Source organism: Stomoxys calcitrans, chromosome 1 (genome assembly GCF_963082655.1).
Source record: "Stomoxys calcitrans chromosome 1, idStoCalc2.1, whole genome shotgun sequence".
Lineage (NCBI taxonomy): Eukaryota > Metazoa > Arthropoda > Insecta > Diptera > Muscidae > Stomoxys > Stomoxys calcitrans.
Genome location: NC_081552.1, coordinates 176,887,034 through 176,909,902, shown reverse-complemented (window position 1 = coordinate 176,909,902; position 22,869 = coordinate 176,887,034). Strand labels below are relative to the sequence as shown.

The window sequence follows — 22,869 nt, the reverse complement described above, 5'->3', positions numbered from 1 at the left end:
CTGGAAGCCGCACTTTTTGTCCGACTTGGCTGAAATTTTGCATGTTGTGTTCTAATCCAATAACTATACTAGCTACTGTCCAAATCGATTTATAACCCAATATAGCTCCCATATAAACCGATCTCCCGATTTGACTTCTTGAGCCCCTGCAATTTTTGCCCGATCTGGCTGAAATTTTGCGTGTAGTATTCTGTTGTGACTTCCAACAACTGTGCCAAGTACGGCCAAAATCAGTCTATAACCTGATATAGCTCCCATGTAAACCGATCTCCCGATTTGACACCTTGAGCTCTTACAAGTCGCAATTTATGTTCGATTTGGCTGAAATTTTGCAATTAGTGTTGTGTTATGACTTCCAAACACTGTGCCAAGTACGGTCCAAATCGGTCTATAACCTGATATAGTTCCCACGTAAATCGGTCTCTCGATCATCGTAATTCGGTTTCTAGAAGCTTTAATTTTTGCTGGTTTGGCAGAAGTTTGGTATGTAGAATAAAATTATGCCGTACATCTTAATATATTTTATATAAATTTTTAGCAAAATCCATGGTGTTGGGTTCCCAAGATTCGGGCCGGCCGAACTTAGCACGCTTTTACTTGTTTTAGAATCTGTCTATAAAGAGAAACTGTGCAAAGAACTTTATTAATGCGATCCGTGGTGGGGGGATGTGAAAGTTTTAGCCCAGCAAACTTAACACGCTTTTATTTGTTATACCCTCCACCATAGGATGGGGGTAGACTAATTTCGTCACATCGTTTGTAACACATCAAAATATTCATCTGAGACAAACAACAAGTAAATATATATTCTTTATCGTCTTGACATTCTTAGACTATTTATACATGTCCGTCCGTCTGTCGAAATCACGCAGGAATAAAGCCTTGCGCTTGAAGTAGTTCCTGTTAGTGTGGGTCGGTTAGGATTTTAAATGGACCATATCGGTCAGTGTTTTGATATAGCTACCATATAAATCGACCTTGGATCTTGAATTCTTGAGCCTCTAGACCGCTTAATTCTCATCCGATTTGACTGAAATTATACACAATGACTCCAAACATGAATCACCAACATACAAACCAAACACGGTCCGAATCGGTCCATAACCTGACAAAGCTCCAATAGCATGGCCATTTTTATAACCTACACCACCACTGCGGTACAGGGTGTCATATCTTTGCGAACTTGTTTGCAATATTCAGAAGGAAGACAACTACACCCACTTATAAGTATACCCATCGACTCAGAATCACATTCTGATTCGATTTAGTTATGTCCGTCAGTCTGTCTGTTCATGTATTCTTGTTATCAAGGTACGGGTCGCATTTGTTGTTCGATTGTCATGCAATTTTGCACAAATTCTCTTCATGGTGTCAGGAGTGGGATATGAACGATCCTTGCAATTAAGAAAGTGGTGGAATGGCTAAGATATAATGAACAGTTCAAAGTTCACCTGTTCTGGGTGCCAGGCCACAGAGATATCCCAGGGCATTGTAAGGCGGACGAGCTTGCGAGACTAGGAACTACGCTACACATTCCAGGGATTCTAAAATCTGTTGGTATGCCTCTAACGACATGTAAGCTAAGTTTTCAGACCCAGGCCCGAAGGACAACCAATGATAGATGGTCACAAAGATGGGGTGGTGAGCATTCCAAAATCTGTGGCCTAATCTAGACTTAAAGAGGTCTACTGCTTTGCTGTCATTGGCTAGAACAGACGTCTCAGTCATTGTGTCCGTCATGACAGGTTACTGTCTAGTCGGAAAACATGCTGGCAGACTGCAGGTTGTCAGCAGCGACTTTTGCAGAAGCTGTGAGGACATCTAAGAAGAAGAGACTATAGAACACCTTCTGTGTGTGTTTCCCGCACTAGCAATCACAAGGAGTTTCACTTTAGGTTCTCATTTTTTTGAGAACCTGTCTGATTTAGCGGATGTGAACATTCACAAGTTATTGGGCTCTTTAAAGCGATCTGGATGGTTCAACGGTAGGTACTAGACGGCATCTTCCTTCTTCTGATCCTGTGGTATCACAATGGACGAAAACGTCTAAGTGAGTCTGACGGCAGACTGTCACTTTTACCTAACCTAACGCCTTCTAGGTCCAAGGACGAACGCTACTGATTTTGAAAAAAAAATCGGATTAAAATATAGTTCTAAAATATATATTTCACCCGATATGGGCTTTGAAAGCCGTAATTGCCACAATTTTGGCCCGATCTTCATAACATTTTGCGTGAGATATTTTATTTGACGTCTTAGTATGTATAAAATTTCATAAAAATCGCTTAATATTAAGATATAGCTCCCATATATATCTTTCGGCCCCAAAATTTGGATCAATTTTGAAATAATGCACCAATAAATTATAGCAGTAAAACTTACCTTATGATCCAGGTATGAATAACCTCCTCAATTTAAGCACAATGAAATGAAGCCCTAAAAATTAGGTTTGGGGCTTTGTCTCATTTCAAAATTTGGGTTTTTTTCATATACAGTTAAGACCTAATTTTTAAAAGGAAATAAAGTCCTTTTGGGGCTTTATTTCATTGGAGCCTTATTTCATACCGCCATATCTTTCATCCGATCTTGACAAAATTTTGCATAAGATGTTTTCCTAGAAGTTCCAGTAAGTGTGCAATCGGTTCAGATTTATATGTAGCTCCCATCTATATCTTTCATCCGATATGTCCTTTATAGGTTGTAGTAATCAGAATTTTGGTCCGATCTTGACAAAATTTAGCACGAGACGTTTTATTTTACCACTTAAAATATATGCAAAATTTCATAAAAATCGGATCAGATTTAGATATAGCTCCCATATATAACATTAAGCCGATATGTCTCTTTATAGGCTGTAAAAGCCTCAGTTTTGGTCCGATCTTTACAAATTTAAGCGTGAAATGTTCATTAATATGGAATCAGATCTCATATATATCTTTCTTCCGATATGGCCCTTTATGGCTATAGAAGCCACAATTTAGGTGCTGTCGTAAGAAAATCATTCAAGGTTGTATTCAACATTTCAATAGGTATGCAAAATTAAAGTCTGACTAGATTTCACCATAGGTTCTATATATTAAAAATATTACGTAGACTCGGTGGTGTAGGTTATTATATAGTCGACACAGCCCGACTTTGGCCTTTCCTTACTGGTTATCCATTATCCTTTGTTTGCCTATAAAGGGATACCGAGAAAATAACTTGTCTAATCCGATCCATGGTGTTGGGTATAAAAGATTCGGCCCGGCCGAACTAAGCACGCTTCTACTTGTTTTAACACACGCACACCCTACATGTGTTTAAAGTGTCCAAAAACCAATAAACAAAAAAGATTTTTGACGAACGCATACCCTCCCATTTTGTCGTTTTGATCATAATATGCTGAGCTCGAAATATTATGGCAAACTGTTAACGATGATAACCCGTGCCGAAACGACATCCCAAGTTGAACGTAGTCCTTTCTAAAGGATGCAGTTGCGGAGGTCCTACAGTGAAATTTGTTCACAAAGTACACCATTAGCCATGTTTTGCGGTCCATGTCTTCTTTCCTTAGTGATAAACATCAATACAAATAGGCAGACATGGCTTAACCGTATCAGGAAGAATTTCTGAGCCGAACTGTACACTTCATCACTGACTCAGTTGTGACGCAGGATACCCTTCATTTTTAACTAGGCCTTAAGTCCACAACTGGATCCCAAAGAAAGTTGTACAACCCTAATGTTTTACATTTTGCATAATATTGGTATAAAAAGAAAGAAAAATAGAGGGAATGTCTTTGCAAAACTAAAAACATTTAAAGCGTGGAATAATCAAGCGTATATGGATGAACTTAAAAACTGATCAATTCCTATGTATAGAATAGAAAGCAAATAAATTAGAGAAATAATAAATATTAGAGCTACGATCCAATGAATATCAACGAAAATATATTTCAATGCAATATAACAACTGAAAACTGCATGACTACTCTTTTGCATGATGATATAGCTTTAGTCCTCGAATAGCATGCATTTCCCCTACATTGCTGAATGCCATGGAATGTGATGAAATACAAGAAATTTATAGAAATAAAAGAATATTCAAATTAATTAAATCGTCAGAGTTCTCTTTGATAAATGCAATGGCAAAATGTGCGCCCCACAACCACAACAATAACTACGATAACCCTACCAACACACAAATTTCCAGATTAAAACTCCTCCCAACGCTGATAAGGGCGATCGCAAGGCATCCGTTAAACGGCAAGTATCCTGGGGACCACCCACGGTGGCTGAAGCCGATGCTGAAACAGTAAAAGTCAAGAAAATCTCAAAACCAAATGGTTACTACAATGCCACAGGAGCTCATGTTAAAACGAATTAATGCAAGACCGCAGCAGCAGCGGAAAAAATTGCCCATCTCATCATCATCACCACTTGAAGCATCAACAGCCACAACAATAAAACGACCCACACGGAAAAGCTTTAATCTGAAACTGAATTCAAAGAAACGACGACATTTTTTAATTAAGAAACTTTTCAAGTGTAAATCCCTCTGCTCACAGCCAGTGTAGAAAAAAGCACCCATACTCTAAATACCAAAGTGTAGTAATCAAACCACAGCGAAAACGGAAACAAGCGCAGCGCCAAAATCAACACCTCCCTCACGGCAGCAGCAAACAATTGTAAATAAAGCAAACAAACGACCGACCAACCGACCAACCAACCAACAAACCAACACTACTAACATTTAATTTGTGATATCATATTTTTTTCCATTCATTTGGAACTAAGCAAACCTGAAAACTAAAATTAAAACTCTCAGACCCCCAAAGAACTCTAATTAATGTCTAATGTAATGTAATGTGACAAAAGAAAACAAATGTATTTTATTTTGAAATAAAGTGTGCCTTTTTAAGCATTTAAGTAAATATGACATTTCCGCCATTAGGCTGATTTATTTTCTTGCGTTTAATTGCCCAAAAGAACAAACGTCTCCTTTAAGATAAAAAACAAAAGTTTTAAAAATCTGTCACATCTCACACTTGACCCAAATTAAAGTGGATGATGCTGCAATGCATACTTATGCTGCAGTCAAGTGTAATTGCATGCCACTCATATGTCAGTAGGGAAAGTATGTAGGTGAAAAAGTCTCCCACTCACAGCGTTTAGCCATTGAACTACAACAGACGGACGGACATCGTTAAATCGTCTTAGACTTTTACAACGATCCGAAATATATACCTTGTGGGGTCGGAAATTGATATTTCGATGTGTTCCAAACGGAATGACTCAATGAATATAGCCCCTATCCTACGGTGGTGAGTATAAAAACATTTAAAGATAAAAATTGGTCAAATTTTCCTGCACTTTAGGTTAAGTTGAAAAGTAGCAGCGGCCTTTTACAAACTACATGCTCTCAGCCTGTTATCTTATAACTTGCTGTGCACTGAAGGTTAGGTTAGGCTGAACAGAAGCACAGCAGAAAAGTGTATTTACTGGAAGGCCAGAATGAAGGTATGATCATAGATCAAAAGACAAGAGAAAAGAGTGCGCCTGCATGTATGTACATCACAAGGAAAGCACAGGACCGCATCCGAATAAATATTAACTTCGTGTATAGACATAAGCCTTGGGTTAAGTCGCAGTCAGCAATCAGGCTCCTCTAGAATTGTTTAACCATTTTGGTACCACAGGTTCCTGTGTATAAACCATGCAGATCGATTTAAAGCCCAACGACTTTTGTATGTTCACATCCGCCAATTCAGACCTTAAAGAAATATGAACCTAAAGTGAAAATCCTTCTTTTTGTCACAGCGGAACACACACACAGCAAATGTTTTACACTCAACCAAATTTGTTATTCGAAACAGCAAAAATGTTTGCCAAAACAGCGTTTTTTTTCTGTTGAAAATGGGAAAGCAGACATTACTGCAGTTTTAGCAAACAAAGGGCAACTGTATTAGCAATCATTTCTTGTTGCTCTTTCAAAAAATGTTGCTGGATGAGATGATTTTAATTTGCGGAATATTACTGTAAAGAAGCTACCTTTTCCATTAATTATTATACATTTCGAATTTTGGCTGAGCTAGCTCGCATTTTTATACCCTCCACCGTAGGGTAGGGAGTATATTCATTTAGTCATTCCGTTTGCAGCACATCGAATCATCAATTTCCGACGGCACAAAGTATATATATATATATATATATATATATATACTAGCTGACCCGGGCCCGCTCCGCTGCGCCTTCTTTTACTTTATATGGAACAAAAGTTTCCTTGGAATAATTATTTTCCACAATTGAAGTGGAAAATAATTATTATTACTGAAATACCATGCTACGAAAATAGTATATCGCTTGACTAACAGTTTAACAATATAAGTGCCTTTATCTGAATCCCATATGATCTTTATTGGTCTACGAATTTTAGTTTGGATGTAAGGTGTACTCCATTCTTAAAATACTTTATTTCAGCCCGATATTCTCATGATATCTGATTTTGTGGTGTTTTCGGTGGTGAGGTGGTCCCCCAGACACTTGGCCCTGAAAAACTATTAGCATCTTCTTTCAAATACCATTTATTTAAACCCCATATTGCCATTGGTTTAGGGGAGTTTACACGATGATGCGTCCCTCAAACACATGGCCCAAAATAGGTTATCAAATTCGTTTTCTAAAATCAAATACCTTTCATTTGAGACACATATTGGCATGGTCGAAACATTTTTACCCTTTGGGGGCTATTTCAGGGATGGGGTGATGCCCTAAATACGTGTTCCTTCATTTGGATATCAAATTCGTATTCTACTCCCAAAAAAACCTTTATTTGAGCCCCATATTGCGATGGCAAGTGTTTTTGGGGTATTTTGGGAAAGGGGTAGATCCCCAGAAAATTGGTCCCGAATATGGGTATCAATTCTTGCTCTACCCCCCAATACCTTTCACTTAAGCTCCATATTGACATGGTCAGACAATATGCCCGATTTGGGGGTTTTTTGCGGTCCCCCAAACACTAAGCCCGGAAAATATTTCAGCAACGTGCTCTATTCTCATGTATCTATACATCATTTATTTAAACCCCATATTGCCATCGGCCTGAAAATTGGATATCAAATTCGTTTTCTAATCTCATTTAAACTCCTTATTGCAAAAGTCAGCAAATTAGTCCGGTTTGGGGGGTGTTTTGTGGGATGGGCGGCCACTCAGTGAGTTGGCCTTGAAAATATATATCGGATTCGTGTTCTACTCTAAAAATCCTCTTATTTGAGCCTTATAATGTAATAGTCAACAAATACTTACTATTTGAGTGGTGTTGTGGGTGTGGGGTGACCCCATAGACATTTTTCTCGAATATTGATATCAAATTCGTGCTTTACTCCCTTCATTTGAGCCCCATATTGTTATGGTCGTAAATTTGTCCCCTTTGGGGGATGTTCTTGGTGAGAGGCGGCCCCCCAAACACTTGGTCCCATATTTGCACATCAGACTCTCATTCTACATTCAAATACCTTTTATTTAAGCCCCATATTCCCATGGTCAGTAAATAGTCCTCTTCGGGAAGGGGTGGACGCCCAGAAACTTGGTCCCACATTTGGATATCATATTCGTATTCTACTCGCAAATACCTTTCATTTGAGTCCCATATTGCCATGGTCGGTAAATATGTCCGATTTAGGGGTGTTTTAGGGGTTGGGGTAGTCCCCCTAACACTTGGTCCGACAATTGGATATCAGATACGTTTTCTTATCCTAAATACCTTTCATTTGAGTCCCATATTGTCGTGATTGGTCTAAATATATGTTTGGTAGGTTTTAGGGTGGGGCGGCCCCCCTAGGTACCCCATCCGAAATTTGAATACCAAATTTTTATTTCTAGGGTACTATTGCCCAAAAAGTAATTGCGGATTTTTAAAAGAAAGTAAATCCATTTTTAATAAAACTTAGAATGAACTTCAATCAAATATACTTTTTTACACTTTTTTCTAAAGCAAGCTAAAAGTAACAGCTGATAACTGACAGAAGAAAGAATGCAATTACAGAGTCACAAGCTGTGAAAAAATTTGTCAACGCCGACTATATGAAAAATCCGCAATTACTTTTTGGGCAACCCAATATATGGCGGCACACAAAATTTCGCTTAAATCGCACCACCCATCTCCGAGATCTGGCGTTTCTGAAAATTAGGGTAAGGGGGAGGGTCCGCCCCCCTTCAAATATCAAAAAATGTAGTACCCTATTTTCACCACGGGATCATTATGCACCATCTGTGAAAATTTCAAGAAAATCGCTTCAGGCCTTTTTCTGAGTCTATAAGGAACACACAAACATACAAACAAACAAACAAATCTACAAACAAACACAAATTGATTTTAATATATAAGATAAATATATAAAATTCTAAGACGATTTAACGATGTCCGTGTGTCTGTCCGTCCGTCTGTTGTAATCACTCTACAGCCATCACAAATTGAGCTATTAAGCTAAAATTTGGCAAAGATACGTCTTTTCGATGCACGCTGGTTAAGTTCTTGAACGGGTCAAATCGGACCATATTTGGATATAGCTGCTATCTAGACCGATCTGCCGATAAAGGGTCTAATGCCCATAAATGCTTTATTTTGTATCCGATTTCGGTGAAATTTGAAAACGTGAGTAGTTTAAGGCTTCCCAACATCTGAGCAAATATGGTTCAGATCGGACTTTATTTATATGTAGCTGCCATACATACCGATCTACCGATAATTGGTCTGAAGCCCATAAAAGCTTTATGAATTACCAGATTTTGCTGAAATTTGAAACAGTGGGTTATTTTAAGCCCACCGACATCTGACTTATATATGGCACACATCGTACTATATTTAGATATAGCTGCCATATGGACCGATCTCCAGATAAAAGGTCTGAAGCCCATAAAAGTTTTACTTTTTAACCGATTTCGCTGAAATTTTAAACAGTGAGTAGTTTAACGCCTCCCAATATTGGACCCAAATATGGTTCAGATCGGACTATATTTAGATATAGCTGCCATATAGACCGTTTTGCCGATAAAAATTCTGAAGTCCATAAAAGCTCTATTTATTACCCGATTGCGCTGAAATTTGAAACAGTTAGATCTCCGGACATCCGTCCTAAATATGGTTCGGATCGGACTATATTTAGATATAGCCGCCACACAGACCGATCTCCCGATAAAGGCCCATGAAAGCTTTATTTTATAACCTATTTTGCTGAAACTGTGAGTAGTTTTACGCCTCCCAACATCGGATTCAAATATGGTTCAGATCGGACTGTATTTAGATATAGCTGTCATATGGACCGATATGCCGGTTAAGGGTCTGAAGCTTATAAAAGCTTTATTTATTACATAAAATTCACCAGTGACTAATATTTATTAGACCATTCAATGTCAGTGTCGATTTTGGGTTATCCAATTTTCAACGGATTGTGACGAAGGGGGGTTTACATATATTCCGAGGTGGTGGATATCCAAAGTTCGGCCCGGCCGAACTAAATGCCTTTTTACTTGTTTGTTATTGCACTACTAATCTGCACATGACTGGCATGGCCTTTTGTACATAAATTTTAAGAAAAAATTTCATGGTTAAGGTCAAATATCCTCTGACATATGTGTTCTATTTTTTCTTCTAACACCCCCTCCATAATTAGCAGTAATCATTTTCAGCAAACAACTGACTTTTCAGCAGTAAGCCTGCTACTCTGAAATTGCAGTACTACTGCTGTAGCAGCAGAGCTACTGCTACAATCGCAGCAAAATTAACTACAAATAATCAGCAGACAATGTTTGCTATTTTTAACAAATTTTTTCTATGAGTGTATTACTTACAACCTACAGTCTCTCAGCATGTTTTCCTGTCATGACAGACAAGAATAGCGCGACTTCTGTTCTAGCCGAGGACAGCAAAGCCATGGAACTCTTCAAGTCTACTTTGTGACACATAATTTTGGAGCGTTCACGTCCATCACTTTGGGACCATATGTAAATTCGTTTTCCTTCGGTCATCATCCTTGAGCTTACATGTCGTTAGAGGCATTTCCACAAAATCCAGCTCCCCTGATATGATAGTTCCTAGTCTCGCAAGATTGTCTGCTCTACAATTCCCTGGAGTATTTTGGAAGCTCGGCATCAAAACAGATCTGGGACAGTTTTTGAATTGAGGAATATGTTTCCCACAGATTGAATGAGTGTCTGATTGTCGGGGAAAATTCTTCTTTAAATCCAAGGATCTCCGCTTAATACACCCAACAGTGGTCGGATAACCTTCTCGATATCACTAGTCCAGCGTCTTTAGAGTACAACTAAGAAATGTATTACAGATGTCTAAATGATCTTTAACAAGTAAAAGCGTGCTAAGTTCGGCCGGGCCGAATCTTATATACCCTCCACCATGGATCGCATTTGTCGAGTTCTTTTCCCGGCATCTCTTCTTAGGCAAAAAAGGATATAAGAAAAGAGTTGCTCTGCTATTAAAACGATATCAAGATATGGTCCGGTTCGGACCACAATTAAATTATATGTTGGAGACCTGTGTAAAATTTCAGCCAATTCGTATAAGAATTGCGTCCATTGGGGCTCACGAAGTAAAATAGAGAGAACGATTTATATGGGATCTGTATCGGGCTATAGAACGATTCAGACCATTATAAACACGTTTGTTGATGGTCATGAGAGGATCAGTCGTACAAAATTTCAGGCATATCGGATAATAATTGCGACCTCTAGGGGTCAAGAAGTCAAGATCCCAGATCGGTTTATATGGCAGCTATATCGGGTTATGAACCGATTTGAACCTTATTTGACACAGTTGTTGAAAGTAAAAATAAAATACGTCATGCAAAATTTCAGCCAAATCGGATAGGAATTGCGCCCTCTAAAAGCTCAAGAAGTCAAATCCCCAGATCTGTTTATATGACAGCTATATCAGGTTATGGACCGATTTCAACCATACTTGGCACAGTTGTTGGATATCATAACGAAATACTTCGTGCAAAAATTCATTCAAATCGGATAAGAATTGTGCCCTCTAGAGGCTCAAGAAGTCAAGACCCAAGATCGGTTTATATGGCAGCTATATCAGGTTATGAACCGATTTAAACCATACTTGGCACAGTTTTTGGCTATCATAACAAAACACGTCGTGCGAAATTCCATTCCATTCGGATAAGAATTGCGCCCTCTAGAGGCTCAAGAAGTCAAGACCCAAGATCGGTTTATATGGCAGCTATATCAGGTTATGGGCCGATTTAAACCATACTTGGCACAGTTGTTGGATATCATAACAAAACACGTCGTGCACAATTTCATTCTGATCGGATAAGAATTGTGCACGCTAGAGGCTCAAGAAATCAAGACCCAAGATCGGTTTATATGGCAGCTATATCAGGTTATGGGCCGATTTGAACCATACTAGGTACAGTTGTTGGATATCATAACAAAACACGTCGTGCAAAATTTCATTCCTATCGGATAAGAATTGCGCACTCTAGAGGCTCAAGAAATCAAGACCCAAGATCGGTTTATATGGCAGCTATATCAGGTTATGGACCGATTTGAACCATACTTGGCACAGTTGTTGGATATAATAACAAAACACGACGTGCAAAATTTCATTCTGATCGGGTAAGAATTGCGCACGCTAGAGGCTCAAGAAGTCAAGACCCAAGATCGGTTTATATGGCAGCTATATCAAAACATGGACCGATATTGCCCATTTACAATACCAACCGACCTACACTAATAAGAAGTATTTGTGCAAAATTTCAAGCGGCTAGCTTTACTCCTTCGGAAGTTAGCGTGCTTTCGACAGACAGACGGACGGACGGACGGACGGACGGACGGACAGACGGACGGACAGACGGACGGACGGACGGACGGACAGACGGACGGACGGACGGACGGACAGACGGACGGACATGGCTAGATCGACATAAAATTTCACGACGATCAAGAATATATATACTTTATGGGGTCTTAGACGAATATTTCGAGTAGTTACAAACAGAATGACGAAATTAGTATACCCCCCATCTTATGGTGGAGGGTATAAAAATGCATACATTTTGATACCAAAACTGGTACCATCTGGTACTTTTTTTGCAGATGGAGCTAGAAGTCTGACATTTGGCAAGTAGTTACAAGAAGGAAATATATAATGGGTGACTAAATGATCCATTCAAAATGTGTGCATTTTGGCACCAAAAAGTGCAAAAAAGTACTAAAACATACTAAATGGTACTTTATTTACAAGTTGAGCTAAAGCGCTCAAAACTGGGTTTCATTTATACCTTGACAATACATATTGGGCTATTTGGTACATTGGTACTATTTGGTACTTTCTTTACAGTAGAGGACCGATTTCTGAAATTTGATGGGCAATTATTATACAATAAAATCTCATCATACCTGATGATGTTTAGGCACTGAATAACCTCAGTGCCTAAACATCATCTGAGTGGGTATTAAAAACGGGGGTAGCGAAACGGACCACCGGGTTGCTAGTTAGTTATAGACCGATTTGAACCGTACCTGGCACAGTTGTTGGAAGTCATAACAAAACATTAAGTGCAAAATTGTAGCAAAATCGGACAAAAATTGCGGCTTCAGGGGTTCCAGAAGTCAAATCGGGAGATCGGTTTATATGGGAGCTATATTAAGTTTTATACCGATTCCAACCGTACTTAGAACAGTTGTTGGAAGTCGTAACAGAACACCCCTTGCCAATTTTCAGCCAAATCGGACAAAAATTGCGGCTTTCAGGGGCTCAAGAAATCAAATCGGGATCGGTTTATACGGGAGCTATATCAGGTTATAAACCGATATTAACCGTACTTGGCACAGGGGTTGGAAGTTATAACAGAACACTACATACAAAATTACAGCCAAATCGGACAAAAATTGTGGCTTCCAAAGGGTTCAAGAAGTCAAATCGGGAGATACGTTTATATGGGAGCTATATCAGGTTATAGACCATATTGAACCGTACTTGGCACAATTATTGAAAGTCATAACAGAAAACTAAGTGTAAAATTCTAGCTAAATCGGACAAAAATTGCAGCTTCCAGGGGCTTAATATGTCAAATCAGAGATCGGTTTGTATGGGAGCTAAACCAGGTTATAAACCGATTTGGACCGAACTTTACACAGCTATTGGAAGTTATAACAGAAAACTATGTGAAAATTCTAGCTAAATCGGACAAAAATTGTGGCTTCCAGGGGCTAAAGATGTAGAATCGGGAGATCAGTTTACATGGGAGCTATTCTAGGATTTCATCTGATTTGGACCGTATTTGGCACAGTTGTTAGACGTCATAACAGTACACCGCATGCCAAATTTCAGCTAAATCGGAGAAAACTTGCGGATTGCAAGGACTGAAGAATTTAAATCGGGAGATCGGTTTATATAGGAGCTATATCAGGTTATAGACCGATTTTGACCGTACTTGGCACGGTTGTTGGAACTTATATCTAAATACTACATGCAAAAATTCAGCCAAATCGGACAAAATTGCCGCTTCCAGTGGCTCAAGAAGTCAAATCGGTAGATCGGTTTATATGGGAGCTATTTCTAAACCTGAACTGATATGGACCATTTGCAATCCCCAACGACCTACATCGATATAAAGTATTGATGGAAAATTTCAAGCGGCTAGCTTTACACGTTCGACCGCTATCGTGATTTCGACAGAAGGACGAACTAACATGGCTAATTTCACTCGGAATGTCGAGACGATAAAAATATATATACTTTATGGGGTACTAGAACAATATTTCGAGGTGTTACAAACGGAATGACTAGATTAGTATACACCCATCTTATGGTGGTGGGTATAATTATGCCCCTTATTAAATTTATTTTGCATAAATTTTTAGTAGAATCCTTGGTGGTGGGTTCCCAAGATTCGCCCCGGCCGAACGTAGCACGCTTTTACTTGTTTTATCAATTGGCCGTGCGGCTTAAAATTACTAAATGTGACAAATAAATAAAAGTCTATATCAATATTTCATAAACATTTTAATCAAACATTTTTTGTCTTTTTTTCTGTGTAACTGTAAAAATGATTCAAAATATTCTGTGGAAATCAATTACTATATCATTTTTCATATAAAACTAGGGCAAGGCAAATTTTCTTTGAGAACAAACTTTGATATTGCATAACAGACATGCATTTTCACAGAAATGAAGAATATTTTTTTTTTATTGTCAATCCTTGCTAAAACCTCTGTTAACATCTAATTTGTATGTTGGTATATTTTGTGTTGGCTTTGTAAAGACTTGGCTTTCTTCAAATTTTTATTGTTGTTTAATACTTTTGTCATCCTTTAGTTACTCTCTCTTTGTGATAAGTTATGTATGTTACGCTTGTTATTTATGTTTTTGTTGTTGTTGCCAAAAGGGCAAATGTTGTTTATATAGTAATGAAAATCCTAGAATGATTTTCCTTTTCGTTGCATAAATTTTAATTAAATGTCACTCATATGACATACATATATGCATCTGAATAGCCAACATAGCACAATGTCTGGGTTGACCTACCTTTTGCACACTCTCACGAGGATTTGCAAAACAAAAAGTGAATTTTTCAAATAGCTTAGCGTTTTTTTTTATCTAACAGAGAATATCGAATCATTATAAGAGAATTAGCCGAGGATGTCGATATATTAATTTGCCCATGTCGTAAAATTTTGTAGAACATTTTGATCATGGGTCCATGAAAATTTTTGACTTCAACTTATGTTTATACAATACTAGCTGGCCCCTTTTGACATGTTTCAAATTTGAAATAGTTTTTTTTTTACATATTTCACTCTCAAATACCTTTCATTAGAATACCACATTGTGCCGTTTGGTATGCATGTCCATGAGGGGCATAATTTTGGGGTGGGGCGACCGGCCTGACTTCAAATTTTCATATAAGTTTCATATACTACTCTCAATCAACTTTCGTTTTAATCCCATTTGGTCCCCATCGGCCTACATGTCCGTTTGAGTGTGGTTTTTGGGGTCTGGATGCTCCCTGGGACTTTACCCTAAATATTTATATAAATTCTGTATTGTACTTTCTTTTGATGCCCATATTGCCTTAGTCGGTAAACATGTAATTTTTGGTAGGTTTTTGGGAGTGGGACTCCATCACACCACTCGTACTCCACTCTTAAATACCTTTAATTTAATACCCATATTGTCACAATTCGTAAACATGTCCGATTTTGGTGGGTTTTGGAGAAGGGCGTCCTCCACGGTTATTTGATCCCGATTTGATCTGGCGTGTTTGGAACTTGGGGTTAGGAGGAGGGTCCGCTCCCCTCGCTGATATCACAAAATGAAGTATCCTATTTTCAAAGCGAGGCCAAACTCTACCATCTGTGAAAATTTCATGAAAATCGGTTTAGCCGTGGTTGAGTCTACTCGCAAGAAACAAACAAAGCGCAACACTTTCATTTTTACACACTCCGCCATAGGATATACTAAAGGGTGATTTTTTTGAGGTTAGGATTTTCATGCATTAGTATTTGACAGATCACGTGGGATTTCAGACATGGTGTCAAAGAGAAAGATGCTCAGTATGCTTTGACATTTCATCATGAATAGACTTACTAACGAGCAACGCTTGCAAATCATTGAATTTAATTACCAAAATCAGTGTTCGGTTCGAAATGTGTTCAAATTTTGACAAATTTCGTTCAGCGATGAGGCTCATTTCTGGTTGAATGGCTACGTAAATAAGCAAAATTGCCGCATTTGGAGTGAAGAGCAACCAGAAGCCGTTCAAGAACTGCCCATGCATCCCGAAAAATGCACTGTTTGGTGTGGTTTGTACGCTGGTGGAATTATTGGACCGTATTTTTTCAAAGATGCTGTTGGACGCAACGTTACGGTGAATGAACACATTTCGAACCGAACACTGATTTTGGTAATAAAATTCAATGATTTGCAAGCGTTGCTCGTTAGTAAGTCTATTCATGATGAAATGTCAAAGCATACTGAGCATCTTTCTCTTTGACACCATGTCTGAAATCCCACGTGATCTGTCAAATACTAATGCATGAAAATCCTAACCTCAAAAAAATCACCCTTTAATTTCGTCATTCCGTTTGTAACACAACGAAATATTGATCTGAGACCCAACAAAGTTTATATTGGGTTGCTCAAAAAGTAATTGTCGGTAATATAGTAGTTATATAGTCGGCATTGACAAATTTTTTCAACGGCTTGTGACTCTGTAATTGCATTCTTTCTTCTGTCAGTTATCAGCTGTTACTTTTAGCTTGCTTTAGAAAAAAGTGCGCGAAATTTTGTTTACATTTGTTTGTTTGGCGTCAATTTTAATATGGGTACCACATGTATTGAAAGAAATTCATTTAACAAACCGAATCAACGCTTGTGATATGCACCTTAAACGCAATGAATTCGATCCGTTTTTAAAACGAATCATAACTGGAGATGAAAAATGGATTGTTTACAACAACGTTAGTCGAAAACGATCATGGTCCAAGCATGGTGAACCAGCTCAAACCACTTCAAAGGCTGATATCCACCAAAAGAAGGTTATGCTGTCTGTTTGATGGGATTGGAAGGGTGTGGTATATTTTGAGCTGCTTCCAAGGAACCAAACGATTAATTCGGATGTTTACTGTCAACAATTGGACAAATTGAATACAGCCATCAAGGAGAAGCGAACAGACTTGGTCAATCGTAAAGGTGCCATATTTCACCAGGACAACGCTAGACCGCACACATCTTCGGTCACTTGCCAAAAACTGAGTGAGCTTGGCTGGGAACTTTTGATGCATCCACCATATAGCCCTGACCTTGCACCATCAGACTACCATTTATTTCGATCTTTGCAGAACTCCTTAAATGGTAAAACTTTCGGCAATGATGAGGCTATAAAATCGCACTTGGTTCAGTTTTTGCAGATAAAGGCCAGAAGTTCTATGAGCGTGGTATACTAAATTTGCCAGGAATATGGCAAAAGGTTATCGAACAAAATGGCAATTATATATATGATTAAAGTTCATTCTAAGTTTTATTAAAAATGCATTTACTTTCTTTTAAAAAATCCGCAATTACTTTTTAGGCAACCCAATATATATCCTTGATCGTCCTGAGATTCTAAGTCGATTTTGCCATGTCCGCCTGTCGAAAGCACGCTAACTTTTGTAGAAATAAAGCTAGGCGCTTTGCACAAATACTTCTTATTGGTGCAGGTCCCTTGGGATTGTAAATGGACTATATCGGTCCATGTTTTGATGTTTGCCATATAAACCGATCCTGGATCTTGACTTCCTGAGCCTCTAGAGAACGCAATACTTATCTGAATTGGCTGAAATTTTGCGTGAAGTTTTTTGTTTTGACTTTCAATAACTCTGTTACGTATGGTCCGAATCGGTTCAGAACCTGTTATAGCTCTTATATAAACCGGCCTCCTAATAATAATACTTAAGCCTCTAGAGGGAATAATTCTTACCCTATTTGGCTGCAATTTGCACAGTAACTTTATCTGAAATTTTGCATTTGCATTGTTGTCTTCAGGCCCAGGTTGTACCTAAGCATCAATCGTCCATCTGGTGGAATGATATGCTATACCAAACAGGGAGCACATAAGTTATCGTCGGTCCCACTATCTGTTTATAAAGGGTAATTTTTAGTCTGCTGCTCAAAACCCTCCTCGGTTTGATCACCTGGGCAAAAGTGTTGTACGCTGCCCTTCTTTTCCTTATCACGTGATGAACATGTCGGATGAAACTAATTTTTTCCTCGAAAATTACCCCTAGATACTATAGGGGTTCCTTATTACTTATCAGTTCTCCCAAAATCCTTATCTGCGGCACGTAACTCCAACAATTAGGACATAGCCTTCCTTTCTTATCGTTGAGGATAATTGATCTGAATTTCTCTATATTCAGAGTCAGTTTCCATTCGGCAAAGTATCCACCAAGCTCATTCAAATACTCACCCAGCCTCCGGGCTGCAGTCTTCGCCCTTAGGTTCGACGCAGTCACAAGGATGTCCTTCGCGTAAATAATTAGATCTACCCCAGGAGGTGGAGTTGGTACATTCGCCAAATTTAATTTATAAAGAATGGGCCCAGTACGTGGCCTCGAACTTGCGTCCCACATGTCAACCGCAAAGTGTCGATCCTTCAGATAGTGCTACACCATCCGGATTATCAGATCGCTACAACTGTAGGCCCGCATTTTCATCAACAAGCCCTCTTGCAACACGATATCAAAAGCCCTCTGAAAGTCGGTGCTCACCGCCATGGTAGGTCTACGGGCGTTAAAGCCAGCCGTAATTTCCCCATAAGGCTCATCAGGGCGTGTGTGGTCGACGTCGCTTCCTGAAGCCAAATTTGTGATCCCTCAGGATATCAGCATACTCAATACTCAATCGTTATTCCTGAACACTTTGAAAAGATTTCCCACACTTGAGAGCAGTGAGATCGGTCTGTAGCTGGACGGTTGAGTGGGATCCTTTCCTGACTTCAGCTTAGGTACCACCGTCGACAGCTTCCACCTCTTCGGGTAATAGCCTCAGGCCAGGCAGTGGTTGAAAACCACAACAATTTGTCTTTATACCCTCCGGTCGGTCCTTCTCAGAACGAAGTTGGGAATGCCATCCTCCTCGCTACTCTTCTTATTGTTCATTCGTCGCAGTACGGAGCCGATATCTTCTGGTCTCAGTAGTCCGATAAGATTCTCCGTCCTAGATGAATCATCGGCAAAATTCATATGATTAATTTCCATCAGCTTGTAGGTTAAATTAGGTAAACGCTATAATCGGCTTGTTGTGTGCTCTAAATACAAAAAAGTAACCTCGGAAAAGGAAATTTTAAGTTAGGAATTCCCTGCTACTTACAAAATACGTAATTGTTTTCCATACCACTCACCTAAGTTGGTTCATGTCTGATATCGTGTCCCCACCTAAATACCGGTATCTGTTAGACGCGAAAGCCGGGCAACGACAAAGGAAATGCCCCAACGTCCCATCATCTTCCCGGATATCAAGGGTCGTATATCAAGAATAGTCTCCAATGCCCTAGTGGGCGTGGTCCTCATCGCTCCGCCTATGCCAAGATAACACGTTCTCTCAACCTGTTGTATGGTCTCCATTGCTGTCTACCAAACTACTGAGGCGAAAGTAAGAATTGTTGTTAAGTCTACTCACGCTCTTGTAAAGCCAGTGGACTATCCTCGGATTCAGGCCCCATTTCGAGCCTACGGCCCATCTATATAGTGCCCAACATCTGTGAGCCTTCTCAGTACGCTCCTGAACGTGACACTTAAGCCTTAGAAGCATAATAACATCGTCTGGGTAGCAGACGGGTTCAAATCCGTCCTCTGTCAGCATCCGTAAAAGGTTATTTATGATAGTCACCTATCTTTCTCCCTTATATTTATGCCATGGGACATAGTCTCTAAGGACCGGGTCCACCCGGTACTGGTCTAACGATTGGATCAGTGTGTTGGTCCGCACTCCTAACTCCCCCCGGTGCTGCCAGCAGGAGTTCGGCTCTGTACTGCCGCGAGTTGTGCAGCGAATAGCTTCATCTTCTCCTCCATGTTGGTGACAACCCTTCCGTGGGTGTCTTTGAGGTCTCCTATTTCCATTCGCGCCCCAAAGGTTCTTCAGGTCTCCAAAAATTCTAGGCCCCTGTCTGATGGCGTTCAGAGCATTAATGTATTATTTCCTCTCGAAAATCACTATTCTTACCTGACATATCCTATCGAGGTTTCCTCCAAGGGTCCGTGCCTCTTGGCATCCACAATTCGGTGTCTCCACTGACGCATGCTCTTCTTCTGCCGAATGAGGTGCAGGATGTCCTCAGGCAGGTCCTTCATAAGGCCCCTCTTGTGTAGAATTTTTCTTATGGATCTCTCCATTACAGTCCCAAAAGCGCCAGTCATTTCATCACTTAAATAGTCTATCTCTTCCACGTTGTCTGCGAAAGGGCGGACCCATGCCAGGCGTCGGAAAACATGGAAAAAAATCGATATACGACCTGCTCCCGTTGCCATCCCTAGAATGCTAACCACCATGCCTGGACAATCGTCAAGCCATTTCATAACAGTCCTACCACTTGCATTTGAGCGGGTTCCTCCCAAACCGGGTGTTTCTCATTCATATCACAGCCGATGACAGCCTCGTCATGGCCTTTTTGATCTGACAGCCTCTACAGGCCTCTGACACCGACCACCACCGTCCTTCCATCATAGATCTTAGTCCTGACGACAGTACCTTCTATTCCGCCTTTTAAAAGGCTGACCTTCGAAAGTTTTAAAGAGGCAAATGTATCTGGATATAACATAGTTCATAGATTCGATTCATTTAGGATTAACAAGTAAAAGCGTGCTAAGTTCTGCCGTGTCGCATCTTATTTACCCTCCACCATGTATCTTATTTGTCAAGTTCTCTGCACCAAGGATAATGAATAATAATTGCTAAGCAATTGGAGCTATATCAGGTTATGGACCGATTTAAGCTTGGTTTGTATGTTCGAGACCATAGAAGAAGTATTTGTGCAAAGTTTCAAATCGGATAAGAATTGCGCCCTATAAGGGCTAAAGAAAAAAAATCGCGAGATCGGTTTACATAGGAGCTATATCAGGTTATGAAGCGATTCAGACCATATTTGGCACGTATGTTGAAGGTCATAAGAGTAGTTGAAGTCCTTGTGCAAAATTTCAGCAAAATCAGACAAGAATTTTGCCCTATTGAGGCTCAAGAAGTGCAAACGGGAGATCGGTTTATATGGGAGCTCTATCAGGTTTTGAAATAATTGAGACCACACTTGTTGAATGTCATCGAAAACGTCATAGTACAAAATTGTAGCCACATCTTATAGGAATTGTTCTCTCTAGAGACTGAAGAAGAGTAATCGGGAGATCAGTTGCTATATAAGAACATGGACCCACAAACAATGCCAACTGACCTACACTTTTAAGCTTCTAGCTTTACTCCTTCCAAAGTTTGCGTGCCTTTAACAGAAAGATAGGCAGACGGACGGACATGGCTAGATCGATTTAAAATGTCATTGGTATCAAGAATATACGTACTTTATGGGTTCTTAGATCAATATTTCGATGTGTTACAAACGAAATGACAAAGTTGGTATCCCCCCATCCTATGGTGGAGGGCATAAAAACATCTCATTATATTATGCATGCAAAAATCCGTTCTTAATTAAAAAATTCTATAGCAGCAAGCTACGTATTTGCATTGAATTCTAACGAAATTACAGGTGCACGCCATAAGGTGAAATTTAGTCATTTCCCATTCCTGATCACGTACATGTATGACAACAAAAGCTTTGGTCGAACAAAAACATTTGCTCATCAAAGGTCCTGTTTGTCGCACCTCTTCATGCGTACAACGTAGAACGTGTGAATGTTTAACAACCATTGTTTTCATGACTGCCATTGTGTGTCCGTGTACATTTTGTAAAAGTAAAATCACCTAAAACTAAAATATAACACCATTCACTTTCCTCAAGTTTTCTCCCCTCCCACAAGCTCATGTGTATGTATGTTTATTTAATCATACCAACATATTTTGACATAAGAAAATGCATTTACAAATGAGTTGCAGGATAATAATATTCAGCAGGACACACGTCCCGTCCAAATAACGCACTCACCCACACAGGATAACAATGAGATTAAACTATGTACGAAAAATGGCGGTTAGCACCATATGCTGTCAAGGGGAATTTTTGCACTTTATTGAAAAATCCTTAATAAAATATTGCAAACAAAAAAAGGAAACGGACAAAAAGTTGTGTTTTTTTTTTTTCAAACAACAATTGCATGCATCTGGCGTCCATTGTCGCTGTGTGACACAAAAGGGAATTTTCAAAGGACACTTCGGTTTATTTTGTTATCAAAAACTTTCGGATTTTTTAAACAGAGCCATGAACAAAGCTGAGAGCTGAAAAAACATTTCATATGAAAAAAATAATTTAAAATTAATGTTTCTCGAAAATTTTAGTATTACTCTTATCCTTTGGGCATGGGATCAACCACCGGATATCGTCGGTCTCATTTTATCTTGTTCCGTAAGCCATTTTGAAGTTTTTGGAAATAGGATCAGTTTTAAGGCAGTCCCTGACTGACTAACTGATTGACTGATCAAAGCCCAGCTCAAACGGCTAAAGCTAGAGCCATGAAACTTGGCATGAATTTGGATCTTGGGTCAAAGGCGCGTGAAAAGGGAGTTTGTGATATTCGTACGTTTAGATACTAAAAAGCGCGAACGGATGGGGCTAGAATTATGATTCTGGGCTCAAATTAAAAAGCGTCTCGAAAAAATTTTCCATTTGGTTTAGTACCGCATTGGTACTTTTTCGTACCTTTTTCATACCCGTTTGCAACACATCGAAATATCTATTTCCGATCCTATAAAGTATATATATTCTTGATCAGCGTAAAAATCTAAGACGATCTAGCCAAGTCCGTCCGTCTGTCTGTTGAAATTACGCTACAGTCTTCAAAAATAGAGACATTGAGCTGAAATTTTGCACAGATTCTTTTTTTGTAAATAAGCCGGTGAAGACCGATCCGCCGGTTTAGGGTTTTACGCCCATAAAAGCCAAATGTCTTATCCGATTTTGTCAAAATTTGAGACAGTGAGTTGTGTTGGGCCCTCCGACATCCCTCTTCGATTTAGCCCAGATCGGTTTAAATTTAGATATAGCTGCCATATAGACCGATCTCTTGATTTAAGGTTTGAGCCCATAAAAGGAGCATTTATTGTCCGATTTCGCCGAAATTAGGGACAGTAAGTTGTATTAGGCCACTCGACACTCTTCTTGAATTTGGGCCAGATCGGTTTAAATTTGGATATAGCTGCCATATAGAACGATCTCTC

General features: G+C 39.3%; 1 protein-coding gene across 7 annotated transcripts in view; it reads left to right on the top strand.

The window, feature by feature from the left end:
• The window catches only part of LOC106093786 (axotactin), a 448,664-nt gene that overhangs the window by 399,562 nt on the left and 26,233 nt on the right, over positions 1-22,869 (top strand). Inside the window, exon 21 of one of the 7 annotated variants that reach the window (XM_059363709.1) lies at positions 4,192-4,917. The exons of 5 other annotated variants lie outside the window; for them this stretch is intronic. In XM_059363709.1, coding sequence (XP_059219692.1) covers positions 4,192-4,365 — 174 coding nt within the window. In that variant the 3' untranslated portion in view covers positions 4,366-4,917. Of the gene's footprint in view, positions 1-4,103; positions 4,918-22,869 lie in introns of those variants that run through there. One more of the 7 variants, XM_059363768.1, reaches the window with a different exon arrangement.